General features: G+C 39.5%; 2 protein-coding genes across 6 annotated transcripts; both read left to right on the top strand.

The window, feature by feature from the left end:
- Positions 1-6,750: 6,750 nt before the first annotated feature.
- On the top strand, positions 6,751-13,157 carry LOC122883366 (cytosolic sulfotransferase 2-like). 5 transcript variants are annotated; one of them, XM_044211931.1, is made up of 8 exons: positions 6,751-6,840; positions 9,770-9,908; positions 10,056-10,184; positions 11,221-11,321; positions 11,429-11,555; positions 11,641-11,738; positions 12,438-12,612; positions 12,732-13,157. In XM_044211931.1, the coding sequence occupies exons 1-8, from the start codon at positions 6,766-6,768 to the stop codon at positions 12,842-12,844; spliced, it is 957 nt and encodes a 318-aa protein (XP_044067866.1). In that variant the 5' UTR covers positions 6,751-6,765; the 3' UTR covers positions 12,845-13,157. The 5 variants fall into 5 exon arrangements, with proteins under 5 accessions (XP_044067866.1, XP_044067870.1, XP_044067869.1 ...); XM_044211935.1 differs by lacking the exon at positions 6,751-6,840 and adding an exon at positions 7,822-7,888; XM_044211934.1 differs by lacking the exon at positions 6,751-6,840 and adding an exon at positions 7,828-7,888 and having other exon boundaries at positions 9,734-9,908.
- Positions 13,158-16,574: 3,417 nt separating this feature from the next.
- LOC122883370 (cytosolic sulfotransferase 3-like) lies at positions 16,575-21,480 on the top strand. Its single transcript, XM_044211943.1, has 8 exons — positions 16,575-16,847; positions 17,340-17,478; positions 17,598-17,726; positions 18,580-18,710; positions 18,937-19,063; positions 19,169-19,266; positions 19,410-19,584; positions 19,682-21,480. The coding sequence occupies exons 1-8, from the start codon at positions 16,782-16,784 to the stop codon at positions 19,792-19,794; spliced, it is 978 nt and encodes a 325-aa protein (XP_044067878.1). The 5' UTR covers positions 16,575-16,781; the 3' UTR covers positions 19,795-21,480.
- Positions 21,481-21,549: the final 69 nt, after the last annotated feature.

Genomic DNA, 21,549 nt, shown 5'->3' with positions numbered 1-21,549 from the left:
CCGGTGCCATAAAAACAGTGCGTGTGCGCTGTTAACATTCATTATGAGCACATTCAATGAACGGAGCTCTTTTAGCGCATTCATGCACAACACTGACCACCAGATAGCACCAGCGTAAGAAATATTCAAAGCTTACACAAAGCAGCTTAAATGAATGACTCTATAGTCTGTAAATCAGTTGTATTTGTGGTGTTGAATGGATGTGTGATGTGTGGTTAAAATGAAGAAGATGAAACAAACCAAAGGCGTAGGTGATGATGGTGAGACACAGAATGAGGAGCCAGTTTAAAAGAGTACTCCACCGATTTAGCATTGCACTCCAAGAACATTGTCGGAGTCACGATAGACAGTATCTCACTTTTTTCTAACTCCACACCCCCAGATTTTTTTCATATTTTTTTCAGTTTGTAGTCCTCAGCCCCAACCAAGACTGCCTCACGTGACATCATTTGAGGCAATTTATCACTTCTCGCAGCTCCCTCTGGAGCCGCAAATGGCCTTATACAACTTTTTTCACATATGCAGTAATACACCCAAAGCCTGTAAACAGACTTTAATGTGTAAAATTGGTGGAGTTCCCCTTTAATCTGGACCCAGGACATCAGGCCAGATGACCCCTCCCCCCTCAGTTGGCTACTCATTATACCATATGTTCCTCCATGAAAATTAAACAAATATTAAAGTGATAAATCGGGATTAGACTAAAAACTTACAAGAAAATAGAACGTGTGTATGTTTACAGCAGAGGATGTAATTCCTGCGCCAGCTCAGGAAGTTCAACCTGCCTAAAGAGCTGCTTATCTAGTTGTACTGTGAATCCAGTCTGTTCTCTGCACATCCATCACTGTCTGGTTTGGATCGGCCACCAAATAGGACAGAAACAGACTACAACGGACAGTCAGGACTGCAGAAAAGATCATCGGTGCCGACCTGCCCTCCAGGTCTTATACACGTCCAGAGTCAGGAAACATCACTGCAGACCCATCACACCTTGGCCACAACATGTTTCAACTTCTCCCCTCTGGTAGGTGCTACAGAGCACTGTACACCAAAACAACCAGACACAATAACAGTTTCTACCCACAGGCCATCACTCTGAAACACTTAACACCAGTCTCATAGTGTCAAGAACAATTCCTACGCAATTACACTGTGACAAAAACATCCACTGTATCTGTAAATTAATTTCATTGTTTATGTGAATATTATCACTTTTTAAATTTATGCACGCTGTGCATACTGTATATACAGTCATATCCACCTACCTCATGTATATAAAGCAACCTGTTATATTAATCATATTTATTTCAGCACCATTTGCACTCTGCACCATTGCACTAATTGTCTTACTGTCTACCTTGTTGAGCTTGTTAAGGCTGTATTAATGTCTATTTCTGTGTATGCATATTGAGAGCAACAATAAAACAGAGTCAAATTCCTTGTATGTGTACACATACCTGGCAATAAAGCTGATTCTATTCTATTCTGTAATACTTTGTAAAATGAAAGATCAACTTTAAAGTTAACTAGAAGGGCACTTGGAGAGCACAGACCTCTGCCAAGGACAATAGTCCAGTCTTCTATGATGATATGCAAATCTACAAGTGCAATCATATTATATGTCTGGATTTATTTCCCAAACTATTAGAATTACAGTATGTCAAAATATGGTTGTGCCTAACTGAAGCCTGATCATCTCAGCTCACAATTGACCTCTCTCGCAATGTTAAGTGAAAAATAATGTATATCCGCCCTGTGATTCAGATCTGCTCCAAAATTTAATGGTTCCTCCTTGTCCCATGCTAAACCCTTCTACCAAGTTTCATGAAAATTGGGCCAATAGTTTTTCTGTAACCCTGCTGAAAGACAGACAAACAAACGGCACTGAAACCTCCTTGGGGGCAGTAATAAATAACTATCATACCTATACTTGTAAGCCTGTTATTTATAAAATAAAATAGAAATAAATCACTCAAATTTACCTGTCCGCCTCGCCTGTCTGCATTTGGGTCCTTTTCCTTTTAGGTCCTTCCTCACATTAACCAGCCGTGACAATAATACATATACAGTGGAACTTTTGAGAATTTCCACAGTCTTGAGTAAAACGCTTACATCATGTTCAAGACAGAATGCAACCGCAAGGGGGCACAAGCCAGTGTCTTCTTGTGCCAGTCCAAAGTCTGGATAAATGCAGAGGGTTGTGTCAGGAAGGGCATCCGACGTAAAACACATGCCAAATTAAAAATGCGAATCGTGAAAATGACTTCCATACCGGATCGGTCGGGGCCTGGGTTAACAACGACCGCCACCGGTGCTGTTGACCTACAGGGTACCGGTAGAAATTGGACTACTGTTGGTCAAAGACGAAGAAGGAGAGGAGGAAGGTGTGTTCGTAGGCAGAGAGAGAAGAGGAAAGCTAAGAATGTAGGACTGACAGTAGGGACTTTGAATGTTGGGACTATGACAGGGAAGGCTAGAGAGTTGATTGACATGATGCAGAGAAGGAAGGTGGACATACTGTGTGTCCAGGAGACCAGGTGGAAAGGTAGCGAGGCTAGAAGCTTAGGAGCAGGGTTCAAGTTGTTCTACCATGGGTCAGATAGGAAGAGAAATGGAGTAGGAGTTATCCTGAAAGAGGAGTTTGTGAGGAATGTTCTAGAGGTGAAAAGAGTATCAGACAGGTTGATGAGAAATCGAAGGGGTGATGTTCAATGTTGTGAGTGGTTATGCCCCACAGGTAGGATGTGAGTTAGAAGAGAAGGAGAAATTCTGGAGTGAGTTACATGAAGTGATGCAGAGCATCCCCAGAGGTGAGAGAGTGGTAATTGGTGCAGATTTCAGTGGGCATGTAGGTGAAGGGAACAGAGGTGATGAGAATGTGATGGGCAGGTTTGGTCTTCAGGACAGGAACGCAGAAGGACAGATGGTGGTAGACATTGCAAAGAGGATGGAAATGGCTGTAGTGAACACTTTCTTCCAGAAGAGGCAGGAACATAGGGTGACATATAAGAGTGGAGGTAGAAGCACTCAGGTGGACTACATCTTGTGTAGACGTTGTAATCTGAAAGAGACCAGTGATTGTAAAGTAGTGGTAGGGGAGAGTGTAGCCAGACAACACAGGATGGAAGTGTGTAAAATGACTCTGGTGGTGAGGAAGATGAAAAGGACAAAGGCAGAGCAGAGGACGAAGTGGTGGAAGTTGAAAAAGGAAGAATGTCGTGTAGTTTTCAGGGAGGAGCTGAGACAGACTCTGGGTGGTCAGGAAGTGCTCCCAGATGACTGGACCACTACAGCCAATGTGATCAGGGAGACAGGTAGGAGGGTACTCGGTGTGTCATCTGGAAAGAGGAAAGCGGACAAGGAGACTTGGTGGTGGAACGAGGAAGTACAGGAGTGTATACAAAGAAAGAGGTTAGCTAAGAAGAAGTGGGACACTGAGAGGACTGAAGAGAGTAGACAGGAGTACAGGGAGATGCAGCGTAAGGTGAAGGTAGAGTTGGCAAAAGCCAAACAATGAGCATATGGGGACTTATATGGTAGGTTGGACACTAAAGAGGGAGAGGTGGATTGGTACAGGTTGGCCAGACAAAGAGATAGAGATGGGAAGGATGTGCAGCAGGTTAGGGTGATTAAAGATAAGGATGGAAATGTATTGACAGGTGCCAGGAGTGTGATGGGAAGATGGAAGGAGTACTTTGAAGAGATGATGAATGAGGAAAATGAAAGGGAACGAAGAGTAGAAGAAGTGGCTGGTGTGGAGCAGGAAGTAGCAAAGATTAGCAAGAGTGAAGTGAGGAGGATGTTGAAGAGGATGAAGAGTGGAAAGGCAGTTGGTCCTGATGACATACCTGTGGAGGTATGGAAGTGTCTAGGTGAGGTGGCAGTAGAGTTTCTGACTAGTTTGTTTAACAAGATCTTGGAGAGTGAGAGGATGCCTGAGGAATAGTGGAGAAGTGTACTGGTGCCAATTTTTAAGAACAAGGGAGATGTGCAGAGCTGTGGCAACTATAGAGGAATAAAGCTGATGAGCCATACAATGAAGTTGTGGGAAAGAGTAGTGGAAGCTAGGCTAAGGGCAGAGGTGAGCTTTTGTGAGCAGCAATGTGGTTTCATGCCTAGAAAGAGTACAACAGATGCAGTATTTGCTTTGAGGATGCTGATGGAGAAGTACAGAGAAGGTCATAAGGAGTTGCATTGTGTCTTCGTAGATTTAGAGAAAGCGTATGACAGGGTGCCGAGAGAGGAGCTGTGGTATTGTATGAGGAAGTCTGGAGTGGCAGAGAAGTATGTTAGAGTGGTGCAGGACATTTATAGGAGTTGTAAGACCGTGGTGAGGTGTGCTGTAGGTGTGACAGAGGAGTTCAAGGTGGAGGTGGGTCTGCATCAAGGATCGGCTCTGAGCCCCTTCATGTTTGCTCTGGTGATGGACAGGCTGACAGATGAGGTTAGACAGGAATCTCCATGGACTATGATGTTTGCGGATGACATTGTGATTTGTAGTGAGAGCAGGGAGCAGGTGGAGGAAAATCTAGAGAGATGGAGGTCTGCTCTGGAAAATAGAGGAATGAAGCTTAGCCGCAGTAAGACAGAATACATGTGTGTCAATAAGAGGGACCCAGGTGGAACGGTGAGGTTACAGGGAGCAGAGGTGAAGAAGGTGCAGGACTTTAAGTACTCAGGGTCAACGGTTCAGAGCAATGGAGACTGTGGAAAAGAGGTGAAGAGGCGAGTGCAAGCAGGTGGGAATGGGTGGAGAAAAGTGTCAGGTGTGTTGTGTGATAAAAGAGTATTAGCAAGAATGAAAGGAAAGGTGTTCAAGACGGTGGTGAGACCAGCGATGTTGTACAGCTTAGAGACAGTTTCACTGAAGAAAAGACAAGAGGCAGAGCTGGAGGTAGCAGAGCTTAAGATGTTGAGGTTCTCTTTGGGAGTGATGAGGATGGACAGGATCAGGAATGAGTACATAGCAGAGGGACAGCTCATGTTAGATGTTTCGGAGATAAAGTTGTCTTGTTTTTTTGTTTTGTTTTGCACAATGCTGGGACAACAGTATAATAAAGGTGTGAATTTAATTTGACCATATCTGTACATTGCTCTTCTGACATGTTCTGTTTTGTTGTTTCTGTTAATAGGTTGTTAGGTTAGTATTCCTTTGCAAAATCATGAATGTAATTGTACCTCAATGCTGAAATCTAGTAGCTAATACAACATTATTAATTGATTAATAATGATTAATATTATACATGGTTGCCAACAGCTCTCATCTCTCTCAAATCTATATCACAAATCATGGTAACATACAGCATGTTTTATGCCTGTAAAAACAGGAGAATAGAGGTTAAGGACCCAAGGAACCCAAAAGGATAGTGACAGGCTGGACTGTCAAATCACATCTGGAACTGTGCCCATGGTCACAGCAGAGACAGAGGTGGGTATGCAATGAGTGGGGAGGATGGATAAAGATTTACTATTAACACAACTGAAGAAACACACTATAAAAGAAAACTACAACCAAGAAACAGCAGTCAGAGGACATATTGAGCTGTCAGTAATCTGGACAGGGTATGTATCCATATGACTGGGTTTTCAAATTTAATTTCTATAATGAACTGTTTTTCAAAATATGCTTACTTTCCAGTGAGGTTCAATATTTGATTAGCATGCAACATGGAGCTAATTTGTCCATCCCCTTTGTTTAGGATACCTTGTAGAAGCCTTGTAAGTTATTTTCCAAGTATCTCTAAAAGTTAATTGCAACCAACTGTGAATAATATTGTTTCTGTCTATTTTTTATACCTGTTTTTCTCCCAGTTCCTTTTAGATGTTGGACTCTCCTTTTTTTAAGATGACTTGTAGAAGACAATCTGACTTCAGTTTGTTTACTGTAACACAATGATCATATGTTTTGTATGTTTGGAGTCTTCTTTTTTTTTTTTTTTAAAAAGATGGATTTACCTTCTCGACCAGAAGTGTTTGATTTCCATGGAGTCTCAATGACCCACTATTTCACAGACAACTGGGAGAACATCCAAAACTTTCAGACCAGGCCAGATGATATACTTATTGCAACATACCCTTACTATATACCCATACTCTTTTTTATTTTCCTCCGTCTTTCTTTTAGGAAACACCTGGGTCTCCAACATCCTTGACCAGCTGTATTTTGGTCAGACATCTTGAGAGCGTCTGATATCCATTCCTCTCTAGCAGTGCAATTATGTTGTTAATAATGTATTTGGTGCGTTTATCTTCATTGTATTCGAATTGTTCTTTTATAAGTATCTTGTTTTTACTCAGACACAACACTGTAGGATTCACTGACATGTAAACTGTTTTAATAATGTACAGGATCAGGGTCTTTTTCAACCGCATATAAAGGAACAGACATGGTGGACAAGCTCCCCACCTCTCCTCGACTCATTAAGACTCATCTTCCAGTCCAGTTTGTGCCAAAGTCCTTTTGGGAGCAAAAGTGAAGCGTATGTTCAATAATTACATCATGAGGGCTAACCATTGCCAGTTTTTTAAATCTTTATTTAGAAAGGGAAGCTTTGCTGAGAGCATGCGGGGCAACAAGGTTAAACTGTGAAATCTGAAGGATGCCTACCTCCAGTTACTAATACAAATGATTTGTGATCAGTTGTTCATTAAAACAAATTATATGATGTTTCATGTGATGCTTGTCTTCAGATAATATTTTTTTTCTTGTGTAGATAGTCTACGTGGCCCGCAATGCCAAAGACAACGTGGTCTCTTATTTTCACTATGATCGCATGCTGTTTCTCCAGCCAGAGCCTGGAGACTGGAGCAGCTACCTCCTCAGATTCATGGAGGGAAAGAGTATGTATGAAACACTATAATAAAGTTGTTTTCAGTGGTACAGAGATGCAGATTTCTACTGAACACTACTGAAGTGCTTTCATTTATTGTCCTGTGGCCTCAGTGGTGTTTGGATCCTGGTATGACCACGTGAACGGCTGGTGGAAGAAGAAGCAGACTTATTCAAAACTCCATTACATGTTCTACGAAGATCTGATTGAGGTCATTTATTAGTTTTATTTGTGTGTGTGTTTTTTGTATAATGTAGAGTTCTCATACTATTCAGGTAATTTTTCCAAACCGCTGCTGTCTGAGGTAGATTATTTCTGCTAAAATAAGAGGCTGTATGTGTAGAAAATACAGAAATTAGCACATAAAACTCTTCTCACAACTTACTTAAAGGAATAGTTTGACCTTTTTGGAAATCTGCTTTTTTACTTTGTATCAGAAAGTTAAATGAGAAGATCAATACCACTCTCATCTGTCCGTTTGAAGGGCTACAGCCATCAGCCAGTTAGCTTGACACGACCGGAAGCAGCTAGCCTGCTCCAACAAAATCAGCCTACCAGCACCTCTAGAGCTCACCAATTAACACGTTATACTGTATCTTGCTTGTATAATCCATACAAAAACTGAACCTAAAATGGCAAATTGTCGTTTTTACGCTTTTGTTTTTGTACAGCAAACAAACGAGATGTGACATTACTGATGCATTGTTTGTTACCATTGGAAAGAGCGAGACTAGCTGTTTCCCTGTTTCCAGTCTTTGTGCTAAGCTAAGCTAACTGGCTGTAGCCTTTTTAACGGCCAGATATCAGAGGGGTAACGATCTTCTCATCTACAAGAGCGATTCATAGGTACATAGATTGTACCTCAAACCTGACCAAACCAGTGGTTCACGTTCAGATTCAAAGCTGATAAAATGTCACATGCCAACAGTAGTTACATGCCTACATTCATTCCAGGAAGTTGTGCAGCATGTCACAGTGTGTATTACACAACAAACTGACTTCCTCAGTGTGCGTGATCCAGACACAGCCACTGTTTTGGGAAACACCTACTCAGCAGGGTGAGTGTGCAGTAGGCTACTTTAAACTATATTCACAAAAAGGAACATGGTAGGGTTTTGAATAAGTATGTTTTTTGGCAGATTATTCATTGACCTGAATAATGATATTTTTTCTGGGTTCATGCTTCTAAAGTTAGGTCAGATCATGCACAGCAAATACTTTAACTCTGTACCTGCTGGGATTAATGATTAAAATGTGGAGCCAAACACCTCATTCACAATCTGAGAATATTTGAATTGGCAGGAGTGAACCAGAAAGGCAAAGAAGTCTTTTAATCATTGGTTGCCAAAAATATATCTGCCTAGTTTTTACTTAAGGAAAAGAAGGATAAAGGTTAAAGGGATTTGATTTATTTTATTTTAACTTTCATTTAAGAAAAATGGCACATTAAATGTAAGCAGTAGGCTATTGTCATGGAATTTCTTATGTTACATGTGTAAGAGCCACATCTGTAAGTTATTTCCCCTAGGCCCCATATGTAGAGATGGTAACAGAAACATGGCTATAGTCCATACGACTGGAAGCAGCTAGCCTGCGCCAACAAAATCTGCCTACCAGCATCTCTAGAGCTCACTAATTAACACGTTATACTGTATCTTGCTTGTATAATCTGTATAACAACTGAACCTAAATTGGCAAATTTGCGTTTTTACACTTTTGTTTGTGTACAGGTTAAACAAACGAGATGTGACATGACTGTTATATTGTTTGTTACCATTGGAAAGAGCGAGACTAGCTGTTTCCCCTGTTTCCAGTCTTTGTGCTAAGCTACGCTAACTGGCTGTAGCCTTTTTAACGGCCAGATATCAGAGGGGTAACGATCTTCTCATCTACAAGAGCGATTCATAGGTACATAGATTGTACTTCAAACCTGACCAAACCAGTGGTTCACGTTCAAATTCAAAGCTGATAAAATGTCACATGCCAACAGTAGTTACACGCCTACATTCATTCCAGGAAGTTGTGCAGCATGTCAGAGTGTGTATTACACAACAAACTGACTTCCTCAGTGTGCGTGATCCAGACACAGCCACTGTTTTGGGAAACACCTACTCAGCAGGGTGAGTGTGCAGTAGGCTACTTTAAACTATATTCACAAAAAGGAACATGGTAGGGTTTTGAATAAGTATGTTTTTTGGCAGATTATTCATTGACCTGAATAATGATATTTTTTCTGGGTTCATGCTTCTAAAGTTAGGTCAGGTCATGCACAGCAAATACTTTAACTCTGTACCTGCTGGGATTAATGATTAAAATGTGGAGCCAAACACCTCATTCACAATCTGAGAATATTTGAATTGGCAGGAGTGAACCAGAAAGGCAAAGAAGTCTTTTAATCATTGGTTGCCAAAAATATATCTGCCTAGTTTTTACTTAAGGAAAAGAAGGATAAAGGTTAAAGGGATTTGATTTATTTTATTTTAACTTTCATTTAAGAAAAATGGCACATTAAATGTAAGCAGTAGGCTATTGTCATGGAATTTCTTATGTTACATGTGTAAGAGATTAAACAAACGAGATGTGACATGACTGTTATATTGTTTGTTACCATTGGAAAGAGCGAGACTAGCTGTTTCCCCTTAGTCTTTGTGCTAAGCTACGCTAACTGGCTGTAGCCTTTTTAACGTACAGCTGTCAGAGGGATATCACTGTCTCCTTGGCCGAGCTTCATTAAATATTGCTGTGTAAAATATCCAGAGTCTCCTGAAGTCTTCTTCATCTGAGCAGATCAGCTCACATCAATTTTTCCATCACAGCTATCATTATTCTTTTGTGAATTTAAGTCTGTATTTTATTTGGTTTGGGTGGGGAAATGTTGTAATTTTTGTGTTTCCCCGTATTAGTAAGGCCCCAATGCGTAGAATAAGTAATTTTCACAGATGGAGCTGCCACCTCGTCCAGCACTGTTTGACTTCCATGGAGTCTCCATGACCAAATACTTCACTGACAACTGGAACAGCATACAGAACTTCAAAGCAAGACCAGATGATATTCTTATAGCTACTTATCCTAAAGCAGGTGGGGTTGTGTGTGTAAGAGTATGGAACTTGTGGCATCATAGTTATACTTTTAAATTTATAATTTTATGTTGATGAATGCCCTAAATTGATATGTTCCCTATGTTCAGGCCACTGAACAGAATGTATTTATGTGTTTAAATCTCAGGAACCACGTGGGTCTCTTACATCCTGGATCTTCTGTATTTTGGGCAGACATCTCCAGAGCGTCAGGTGTCCATTCCTCTTCACGAGAGAGTGCCGTTTCTGGAAATCAGCATACCTTCTCTACCCACAGGTTGAATCATGTTACAGGCACAATCAGTTATCTTTATATTACACTGTAATAATCTCTTCATTATGATTGTTGTGTGCTTATTACCACAGTGAGTGAGATATATTTTACAGACACTGTACAAAGTCCTGAAACAGGATTCTGTAGGATAAACTAATTTGCCTCATTTCAGTTTTGTTTGCATACATGTACTCAGTCATGTGAAAGGGCTACTGGATATGTAAATATGCAACTGTTTTCTTACAAGTTAGCAATATCAACTTAAAGGGTGATAATGTGTTGCCACTTGGGGGCAGCGGAAAGTTGTGAACACAACGTTGACATATCATCACCTGTAAGTTGATCTTGTTAGCAAACAGTTGCTTAATGACACATCCAGCAGTTACGGAGCAACGTTATCATTAATTTGAAGTTGTGTTTCTGGCAACCTGGTGAATGTAAGTCCAATATTCATTCTCTTTTAGCTGTTTTTGGTCTCTACCAACTCCTGAGGAAATCTAGCTCTTTAGCTGCTAAATGCTCCACTATGTTCACCAGCTAGCTAACTTTGTCTGTCTGCCGTTTGGTGCTGAGCAGGTAGTGTACAGTGGGTTTTACGTTTTTCACTGAAAACAGCTGTTTTCTGCGGTTGGAAACACAATGAGAGTGAAATAAAACAGTAAAGTTGTGAGCTAAACAATGAGTTGAAACGCACTGTAAAGCTCCACAAAGTCGAGGGGAGCAATTCTCAGTGGCTTCGTCATTACGTGCGACCCCTTTAACATTGTCACATTTGATTCATTATAATTATAAAAATATTGGTTATAGCCGCTTTAAGTATAATTTTAATTTTAATCTCACCCATTTAAAAATGTAGTTGTATAATTTTCTTTTGCTTGATAATCATGTTTGATAAGTGTTTTATCACCAGTTTTTCAGTGTGTAAACTCATGAGGCCAAGTAAAATGTCTCAGACGCAACTTACTGTACAACTGTTGTGGCTATTAGTCAGTTCTCTGGTATTTAAAGAATTCTTACTGTGTGACTACTCTTCACAAAGGTAAAGACTTGGCAGACCAGCTTCCTACCATTCCTCGTCTCATTAAAACTCATCTACCGGTCCAGTTTATACCTAGGTCCTTCTGGGAGCAGAACAGCAGGGTAAAAGCCATGCACATGCAATATTTAGCCTGTGAAATATGTGAGTTATGAACCCCACTTAATTATGATGCAGACAGATTATAATTTAATGTTTTCTCTTTGTATAGATAGTCTATGCGGCTCGTAATGCAAAGGACAATGCAGTGTCCTATTTCCATTTTGGCCGCATGAACAATGCCCAGCCAGAACCAGGAGACTGGAGCACCTTTCTACAGGATTTCATGGAGGGAAAGGGTGAGGTCAAAGTAGTTTTAATGTAAAGGAGGCACAATATCATCTAATTTCCTAAATGTCCCCTCTTGTCATACTATGGCTTCAGTGGCGTTTGGATCATGGTATGACCATGTGAACGGCTGGTGGGAGAAGAAACAGACTTATTCAAAACTTCACTACATGTTCTATGAAGACCTGATTGAGGTAAGCTGAGGTGTGTTTGTATGTGTGTTGTTTTCAAGAGAGCTGTTAACCTTCCCAATTGTCTTGCCAGTGTTACGGAATCAATCTTGTCCTCATTAAAATCTGATCTTTGAAAATGTTTTGGATGGTACAGTTCATTGAATTTAATGGACATAATGACAGTACTCTGGCTTAGAGCTCAGGCTTACAGCAGAGGGTCCAAAGAAACAGGAACAGGTCAGGAACAAGGTACAGGCAGGCAGGCTGGTTCAGGTACAAGTTCAAGTACAGGTTTAAAATTTGGGTTCGGGTTGGGTTCGGGTTCAGGTAGAAGTGGCTGGTATACTGTATATATACTGGTTGGCTGATTGGGGAACCAGGCTAGCTGTTTCCTCCAGTTTCCAGTCTTTATGCTAAGCTAAGCTAACCGTCTTCTGATTCCAGCTTCACATTTACTGTACAGATATGAGAGTGCTATCGAATTTTTTGTCTAACTCTTGGCAAGAAAGCGTGTGAGCATATTTCCCAAATTGTCAAATTATTCTTTAATATAGACCTTTAGTATGTTGTATAGAAAAGTGACAGAAATCAATGTTGTATAGAGATGTGTTAATAAGAATAATATATCTTTTTAAGTCTGGATGTTGGTCAGAGAGATAACTATGTATCTTAAATTTATTTGCCATAAGGCTGACGCTGAGATTCTCAAATTTTCTGCAGGACTGTGGACGAGAGATAGACCATCTCTGTTCCTTCCTTGGTTTGTCGCTTTCAGCTGAGGAGAAGGAAAGAGTCACAACTGAAGTGAAGTTTGACAATATGAAAGAAAACAAAATGACTAACTATTCCACTGTCCAAATTATGAATCAGAAGGTGTCTCCTTTCATGAGAAAAGGTACAGTGAAAAACATCCACTGGTAAAGAAGTTTTTTTCTGTTTGCCCCAAAATTCACTCAAACCATTTATCACTGATTTTTTTTTTAATTGCCTGAATGATTCTCTCTGCTTCTCCAGGGAAAGTTGGTGACTGGAAGAATCATTTCACTGTGGCCCAGGATGAACAGTTTGATGAGGACTACAAGCAGAAAATGAAGAATCCTACACTGCAGTTTCGTACTGAAGTTTAAAGGCCCAGCCTGGCCCGGCCCGGCCCGGCTGTGCATAATTAAGAGTCCTGAACTGTGTTAATTTGATGATAATGTTGATGTTACTGAGTCAGATGTTGAATTGATTGACAAGGATATTGTCGAATTAGTGTGACACATTCTCCTTATTGTGATGTCGACTGATGACTTTCATATGTTTGACCCTTGTGGAATCATGTGAACAACAGCTGCAATCAATAACAATCTCTTGGAAATAATGTCAGTGCATATTAAAACATTGGATAAGAAGATTCACCCACACATGTTTTATAAATGATAATGTAATACATAAAAATGATTGTTTGACTTTTGTGTTCACTTGGTGAATGAATGCCTGTGGCCCTGGCTCATTTCACTGCAGCAACAGGGCAGCTGTGGCTTAGTGTTAGAGCAGGTCATCCACTAATCGTAAGGTTGGCGCTTCGATCCTGGCTTTCCCCAGTCCACATGTTGAAGTGTCCTTGGGCAAGACACAGAACCCCAAATTGCTCCCGAGGGCTGTGCCTTCGGTGTGTGAGTTTGTGTGAATGATTGGTTACTTTGTACCGATGAGCAGTTAGCATATCATCAGTGTATGAATGTGTGTGAATGGGGTGAATATGTTCTATGTAGTGTGTGAAGTGCTTTGAGTGTTTGGAAGACTAGAAAAGCGCTATACAAGTACAGTCAGAATCAGAAATACTTTATTGATCCCGAGGGGAAACTCTTTCATTTTAGCTGCTCACTATCACGTCAATGCACACAGGAATAGAATTACAGGAATAGAAGTCCATTTACTATTTAAAAGAACACAGTGTTTCCTACAACAATATTACATCAACATTTTCTGATGTGTAATATCTCAGTGCCTCCGGGCTCTGTTCTTGGCCCTCTGCTCTTCTCTTTTTACATTTCACCAAATTATACACATGGAATTAATTTCCACTGCCACACTGATGATACTCAGCTATATGTGCCTGTAAGGGTGGGTGATCATACACAAATGAATTATTATTAAATTAGAGGCCTGCTTGTTTGCTGTGAAAAACTGGATGTCACGTAATTTCTTGCTCAGAAATTCTGATAAAACTGAGATGCTGATCATTGGCCCAGCTCAACATAGACACCAGTTTGATTAAGTAACAGTAATTCTCAACAGCTGAGGGATTTCTCAAAGTTTGACAGCCAAAAATCTCGGTGTCACCTTTGAGCCTACCCTCTCTTTTGATCAGCACATTCAAGAAATCACCAAGACAAACTTTGCAGCCTATATAGATAGCCTATGTAACTATTCAGATGTTCTTGCAGCTTATGCCATTCCAATTACTCCTAAATTGTTGTTTCTGTGCAACGCCTGTGCAACAAAACACCGGTCCAACTGCGGGCCTCACATCTGGGGACCCCAGGTCTGCGAGCCAGTGGGAAGGGAGCAGTGTCCCCAGATGCGTCACTTTCTGTTTTATACAGTCTATGGGCACTTCCATTGTTTTTTGAAATCTTATTTTATTTTACCAGGTTTGAAAACGGTCACATATTTCTGCTCAAGACTTTAAATAGTGTTAACGTAATTTTGTGAGGTAAAAACTAGCTAAGTATTCTTTTTTGTTGTGTTAGCTGTGAAAGAAATACTACGCTAAATTAGCCTCCCTACCTAAAAATACAACCTGGTTGTGTCCCTAAACTCAGAGCTGCCAAGTCTCCCGCATCGTGAGACTCATGCAGTTGACACTTTTCACACACTCTCCCCTGCTACACGTTCAATTTCTCACGCAGAGAAAAAAAACATATAGGCTATTTGATAACGGCACCACAAGAGGACAGCACACAGACAGACAAGAGCAGTGAGTTACTCTGGTTACGGGGATGCTCTGTCTGTCGCTCTGAAACTTTGTTGAGATTCCCAATAATAGGTTTTTAGGTTAGTATTCCTTTGCAAAATCATGAATATAATTGTACCTCAATGCTGAAATCTAGAAGCTAATACAACATTATTTTACATTTTTGGTTGACATTATACAGGGTTGCCAACAGCTCTCATCTCTCTCAAATCTATATCACAAATTTCACGCCAAATAAGAGCTAGCCTCTAAGCCAGTCCTTTATGAAAAAAATATGATGATAGGCTATATGTTAAACAGTTTTTCTCTGCACACAGAACAAAGTCTGAACATCAAGATTTTTTCCAGAGCCCAAAGTACACAGTTTGTGTGGCTTTAGTTGATAAAGGCGTGCACACCCCCACACACCGCTCTATAATCAAAAAACACCTTGTATGCAGAGTTTTGCCTCACTTAGATTAATTAGGCTCACCAATAATGTGACACTAGTACCGCCACTACAAATTTGAAAATCAAATCATCATCAGGCAATGGTATTTATCCTAGCTCTTATTTATCAGACAATAATAGCTTAATTTAGCTACCAAGGTGTCAGAAGATGAATTTTCTTTGTAGTCTTATCAGTAAGCCACGTGACCAACACAGATGGAATATGGTTTTGGGTACAGTATGTTATACTCTACAGCACAAACACATACATGGACAGCAGACAATCCACATATTATCACGATACAGTCAACATATCATCACAGAAACATAGTACACACCCATATACAGTAGGTGCATGATAATGCATGTCAGTAGTATGTGAGGAGGGGGCTAGAGGAAGAAGTTCAGAGTCCTGATAGCTAAGGGGAAACAGCTGTTTGTGAAGCTGTTATGTGTGGAAGCACCTCTGACATAATCAATAAGAAAAATATGAGAAATCCAAACAGAAAGTTCAGCTAAGAACTCTTTTCTTCTCTTCTATTATAAGGATGGCTTTCTAGTTTAATAAAACATTATTTGTTCGTTTTCTGGACAAAATTATCCTGTTGGATCCACTAAACTTTTTAAACAATATGTTTTTCTCCTTCATTTGCTTTTCATACAGTGTTTGTTGATGTAGCTACTTGCCAACCCTCCAGATTCTCTTGAGAGTCCCAATGCCCCCTTCCCCCCTGTCCTCCAGACTCCACATTTTGGCAACAAAATTAGGCCTACTTGATAAATTCACTAGAATGCAGGAAAACTCTGAAATTAACAATTTTCTGGGGGAAGATCCCCAGACACCCTGGTTAGGTTTGGTCCCCTGATTCAGGCAATGATGTCTGGAGGTTGGCAAGTATGCTGATCAACCATATTCATTCATTATTGACCACAATTATTGACTTAGGTTTTCATCTACTCATGCTTTAAAATTGTGAATTTGGCTGCTGAACTTTTGAAACAAATTCCTGCAGTGGGTAATGTGCACCAACTTCAACAACACCAAATCTCAATCTCAAATAACTCCTTCACGCTCAAAAAAAAAAAAAAAAAAAAGGTAACGGTATGGTTAATTCATTTACAAACATAATTTTCACCTTACAACAAGCTAATGTTTTAACTTTTTGTCACACCTTGCTAATGTTAGTTACAAACATGTTTTAAAAAGACTTAAGATGAAGTTATATCCTTTTAACCATAAAAGTAGAATCTTATTTGCTTTTATACTTGTGTGGCAGAAAAGGAAATTACCTCACATCTGGGGACCCTAAAGAAAGTGGCACACCTCATGTCTAAGGACCCTACTCGCTTCCCATTGGGTCGCAGACCTGGGGTTCCCAGACGTGAGGTCTGCAGTTGGACGCTTGGCAATTTTCATTGAAGTGATTGGGCACCATCTTTGAGGCCAGTATCCAGTTCCTATAATACATCCGTGCAGTAGACCTCTTTCATAGCAGACATTTTGACTTGTCAAAGCAGGTAAAACACAGGTGTAAATAATAACATTAATGATGGCAAGTGTCCCAGTAAGCTGTATCATTGAGTGTGTATATTTAACCTGATGGTCACAAAAGCATGGTAACATACAGCATGTTTTCTGCCTCTAAAAACAGGAGGATAGAGGTTAAGGACCCATGAAACCCAAAAGGACAGTGAGGGGCTGGACTGTCAAATCACATCTGGTCACAGCAGAGACAGAGGTGGGTTTGCAATGAAAGGGGAGGATGGATAAGGATTTACTATTAACACAACTGAAGAAACACACTATAAGAGAAAAATACAACCAAGAAACAGCAGTCAGAGGACATACTGAACTACCTGGACAGGGTATGTATCCAGTTAACTGGGTTTTCAAATTTCATTTCTATAATGAACTGTTTTTCAAAATATGCTTACTTTCCAGTAGGGTTCAGTATTTGTTTAATATGCAACATGGATCTAATTTTCCTCCTTTATTTAGGATACCTTGTAGAAGCCTTGTAAATTATTTTCTGAGACACTCTAAAAGTTAATTGAACCAACTCTGAATAATATTGTTGTATGCCTGTTTTTCTCCCAGTTCCTTTTGGACATTGGACTCTCCTTTTTTCAAGATGACTTGTAGAAGACAATCTGACTTCAGTTTGATTACTGTAACACAATGATCATATGTTTTGTATGTTTTGAATCTTTTCTTGTTTTAAAAAAAAAAGATGGATTTACCTTCTCGACCAGAAGTGTTTGATTTCCATGGAGTCTCAATGACCCACTATTTCACAGACAACTGGGAGAACATCCAAAACTTTCAGGCCAGGCCAGATGATATACTTATCGCAACATACCCCAAAGCAGGTCAGTCCACAAACATGAACAGGATGTGTTTTGCTTCATACTGTAGCTCTGGAATAGATGTGTGTATGGAGGTAAGGGGTTTGGATTATCTTATTTATTTTCCTTCCTCTTTCGTTTAGGAACCACGTGGGTCTCCAACATCCTTGACCAGCTGTATTTTGGTCAGACATCTCCAGAGCGTCAGACATCCATTCCTCTCTATGCGAGAGTGCCTAACTTGGAGATCACCATCCCTTCTCTGCAGCCAGGTTGAATTTACAATCACATATTCACTATATTTCATATGTCACAAACTTGCAAAAACGTTGTTTTATTTCTGCTTCTTCCTTAAATCGGTAAAAATATTTGTCTGAATCACAAATGATTAAATATCAATATAAAATATGATGGATTATGTTGATATATTTTTAGTGCATGCTCGTCTGGATGTTCTAAATATCCACCTACGTTATTGATGTTGTGTATGATAAATTACTATCAATTCGTTATTGAAAATGTTGATAAATTGTGCTGCACGTTAACGTTAGATGCGTTTGTAAAAGAGTGGTCACTCATGTATTTTGGCTATGAGTGGCCAGCAATAATAAGTAGATTGAGCTTCATTTTCTCATTACTGTTACTGTGAATTTCTCCCCCTTGTTTTTTTGTTTTGTTTTGCACAATGCTGGGACAACAGTATAATAAAGGTGTGTATTTAATTTGACCATATATGTACATTGCTCTTCTGGCATGTTATGTTTTGTTGTTTCAGAATAAAAAAAGAAAACAACTACTGATAGTAATGCATTTTCATAGTTTTCTTTTATTGTCATTTTCTTTCCAGCCAGTCTTGTCCCTTACTGACATTTAACCTTCAGTGTACCATGATTATGAATTTCTGCTTTTTGCTTAAATCAGTTACCTAAATATTTTGCACTGAATCACATGTCATTGTGTTGTGTCATATAAGGTGTGTGTCAGGGAGTGTGCAATTACCTTGTTAATGTATTTGGTGCATTTATCCTCATTGTATTCGAATGGTTCTTTTATAAGTATCTTGTTTTTACTCAGACACAACACTGTAGGATTCACTGACATGTAAACTGTTTTAATAATGTACAGGATCAGGGCCTTTTTCAACCGCATATAAAGGAACAGACATGGTGGACAAGCTCCCCACCTCTCCTCGACTCATTAAGACTCATCTTCCAGTCCAGTTTGTGCCAAAGTCCTTTTGGGAGCAAAAGTGCAGGGTATGTCTAATAATTACATCATGAGGGCTAACCATTGCCAATTTTTTAAACCTTTATTTAGAAAGGGAAGCTTTGCTGAGAGCATGCGGGGCAAAACTGTGAAATCTGAGGGACGCCTACCTCCAGTTACTAATACAAATGATTTGTGATCAGTTGTTCATTAAAACAAATTATATGCTGTTTCATGTGATGCTTGTCTTCAGATAATATTTTTTTTCTTGTGTAGATAGTCTACGTGGCCCGCAATGCCAAAGACAACGTGGTCTCTTATTTTCACTTTGATCGCATGATGTTTCTCCAGCCAGAGCCTGGAGACTGGAGCAGCTACCTCCTCAGATTCATGGAGGGAAAGAGTATGTATGAAACACTATAATAAAGTTGTTTTCAGTGGTACAGAGATGCACAGATTTCTCCTGAACACTACTGAAGTGCTTTCATGTATTGTCCTGTGGCCTCAGTGGTGTTTGGATCCTGGTATGACCACGTGAACGGCTGGTGGAAGAAGAAGCAGACTTATTCAAAACTCCATTACATGTTCTACGAAGATCTGATTGAGGTAATTTATTTGTTTTTGCGGGTTGTATTTGTGTGTGTGCTTTTTGTGTAATGTAGAGTTCTCATACTATTCAGGTAATTTTTCCAAACCGCTGCTGTACGTGGTAATAGTGCAATATTTTAGATTTGACCACATGTTTCCAGGATACTGGACGGGAAATAGACAAACTTTGCTGCTTTCTTGGTTTGTCTCCTTCAATCGAGGAGAAAGAAAGAATTACAGGCAGAGTGCAGTTTGATTGTATGAAAAGGGACAACATGGTCAACCATTCAACATTCCCAGGAATGGATTTCAAAATGTCTTCCTTCATGAGGAAAGGTACAGTGATGAATAACAAACAATACATGTGAAATGAAACAAAATCAGATCTCCTCCTTCAGCTAAAATATCTGACTGTTTCTGTGTGGTTCTGCAGGGAAGGTTGGTGACTGGAAGAACCATTTCACTGTGGCCCAGAGTGAACAGTTTGATGAAGACTACAAGAAAATGATGAAGAATCCTACACTACAGTGTCGTACTGAAATTTAGAGGCCTGGCCCGGCTGTGCATAACCAAGAGTCCTGAACTGATATAATATATAATAGTACATAATAATGTTGATGTAACTGAGTCCAATGTTAAATCTTTATTGACAAGAATATTGTCTCAGTGTGGGACATTTTTCCTTATCACTATAAGGAAAAATGTCCCGCACTGTCGACTGATGTTAAAAAAATCATCAAAAAATTGCACACAGAATAAGTAGCAAAAATCAAAGCTATGTTTAAGAATCTGAATTATTTTACTAGTTAAAGGAGATTAATTAGATGGAAGTGTATTTACTTAATTTACATTTATGTTGTACATCACATTTGCACTCACTAACAGTCTCTTGGAAAAAATATCAGTGTATATTAAAAGACTGATTAAAAAAGATGAGATTCCTCCTGTGCACTGAATCATACTAGTGATGTCTTTCATGCAGGTTCATGCACAGCTTTTCACTGAGGTAGTTCACTCAGGTGTTACAAATCAGTCCCAGCAGGGGCACAAGAGAGCTGAGGATTAATGTGTTGCCCATAAAAACAAAAAAATGATTGATGACAGATTTGTTTGTGTGTTTTTGTGCATTTCTTATATTTCAGTCAGGGACACTTATGTAGTGAGAGCTAACCGCCCAAAACAAAATGACTGCTCCCTGCTTAATAAGTATTAGAAGTCCTTGACAAAGTTACAGTGAGGAAGAGGAGGTACTGAGACACATTGTGCCAAAATATACAGCAAACAGAGAAGGAGTAACTATTGTGTGTGCCATTCTAGGGTCTGCTTAGGTCTGGAAAGTAAGGCAAGTACCATTTCATGTGTTTGAATTGTTAAAAGTGCCTGTTTCTCTTATCAAGAAAGTCATGTGAGAAACAACATAGCTCGCACTACTAGATGTTGATAACTGCATTGTAGATCTCTTTTCACCATATATTTTTTATTTAAGCACTGTTAGTGTTCATAGTATTGGACAGTACAAATAGATAGCTTCAATAAAGAAATCATGCAGTGGACCAATAGTCCTTTAAGGGCTCAGAGATGTCATTAAAATAAAAATTGGTTTGGACTTTCTCCAGAACAGCAATGAAGGTGGGCCACTTTTTTTTACAGTCCCCCTCCACTCAAAAATGTGTTTGCTTATTGTTATTTCCCTTTGATGTTTGACCTTCACTGTGCAGAATGACGTGTGTGCAGAGTTTGTTTTCATCTGTTGAAAAGGGAATGTTTCTCTGTGCTCACCCTAAATCTGAGTTTAACATGAGGATGTTCAAGCATGATTTTATGACTAGTTTGGAGCCAATCCTTGTCCAGTTTGTAACTTACACAAGTGTGGTGTGGAAACTTGATGCATCCAGTGCACATACACTGAGAATGAACTTTACAGTGATCTTGTTCAGTAGCTGAACTTCTGAAATGAAAAAGATTTGCATATTTGTAGATTCTGGATTTTTCAATGAGGGAATAGATGTAATTTTAACAAGGTTAATTAACTTTCTTGTAGAAAAAAACACATCATACACAAATTATTATTCAAGTATTTTTATGTGTCCTTAAACATTTCTGGAGGATCTTTAAATTCTTTAAATTTGTACTTCAGGGATACCATTAATATTTCAAGATGTTTTTTCCAATTCTGGAGTAAAATTCTCTTTGTTGTAATATGGCTATAAGCAATAAACCTTTGTAGAAGTATCCTCAGTGTGGTCAGTGAATCTGATGTCCCAAAAATAATCAGCATGTTGTCTTTAGCAGTGATTCCCA

This window comes from Siniperca chuatsi, linkage group LG10 (assembly GCF_020085105.1).
Source record: "Siniperca chuatsi isolate FFG_IHB_CAS linkage group LG10, ASM2008510v1, whole genome shotgun sequence".
NCBI lineage: Eukaryota > Metazoa > Chordata > Actinopteri > Centrarchiformes > Sinipercidae > Siniperca > Siniperca chuatsi.
This window is presented reverse-complemented; position numbering and strand designations above follow the sequence as displayed.

What these genes read in the sequence shown, in the direction of transcription:
- LOC122883366 (XM_044211931.1), top strand. Translation starts at nt 6,766, where the DNA reads ATGATCGCATGCTGTTTCTCCAGCCAGAGCCTGGAGACTGGAGCAGCT. An exon ending in AGCTACTTATCCTAAAGCAG is followed by an intron (nt 9,909 to 10,055) that starts GTGGGGTTGTGT and finishes TTTAAATCTCAG; the next exon opens with GAACCACGTGGGTCTCTTAC. An exon ending in TCTATGAAGACCTGATTGAG is followed by an intron (nt 11,739 to 12,437) that starts GTAAGCTGAGGT and finishes AATTTTCTGCAG; the next exon opens with GACTGTGGACGAGAGATAGA.
- LOC122883370 (XM_044211943.1), top strand. Translation starts at nt 16,782, where the DNA reads ATGAAACCCAAAAGGACAGTGAGGGGCTGGACTGTCAAATCACATCTG. An exon ending in CAGATTCATGGAGGGAAAGA is followed by an intron (nt 19,064 to 19,168) that starts GTATGTATGAAA and finishes CTGTGGCCTCAG; the next exon opens with TGGTGTTTGGATCCTGGTAT. An exon ending in TCTACGAAGATCTGATTGAG is followed by an intron (nt 19,267 to 19,409) that starts GTAATTTATTTG and finishes ACATGTTTCCAG; the next exon opens with GATACTGGACGGGAAATAGA.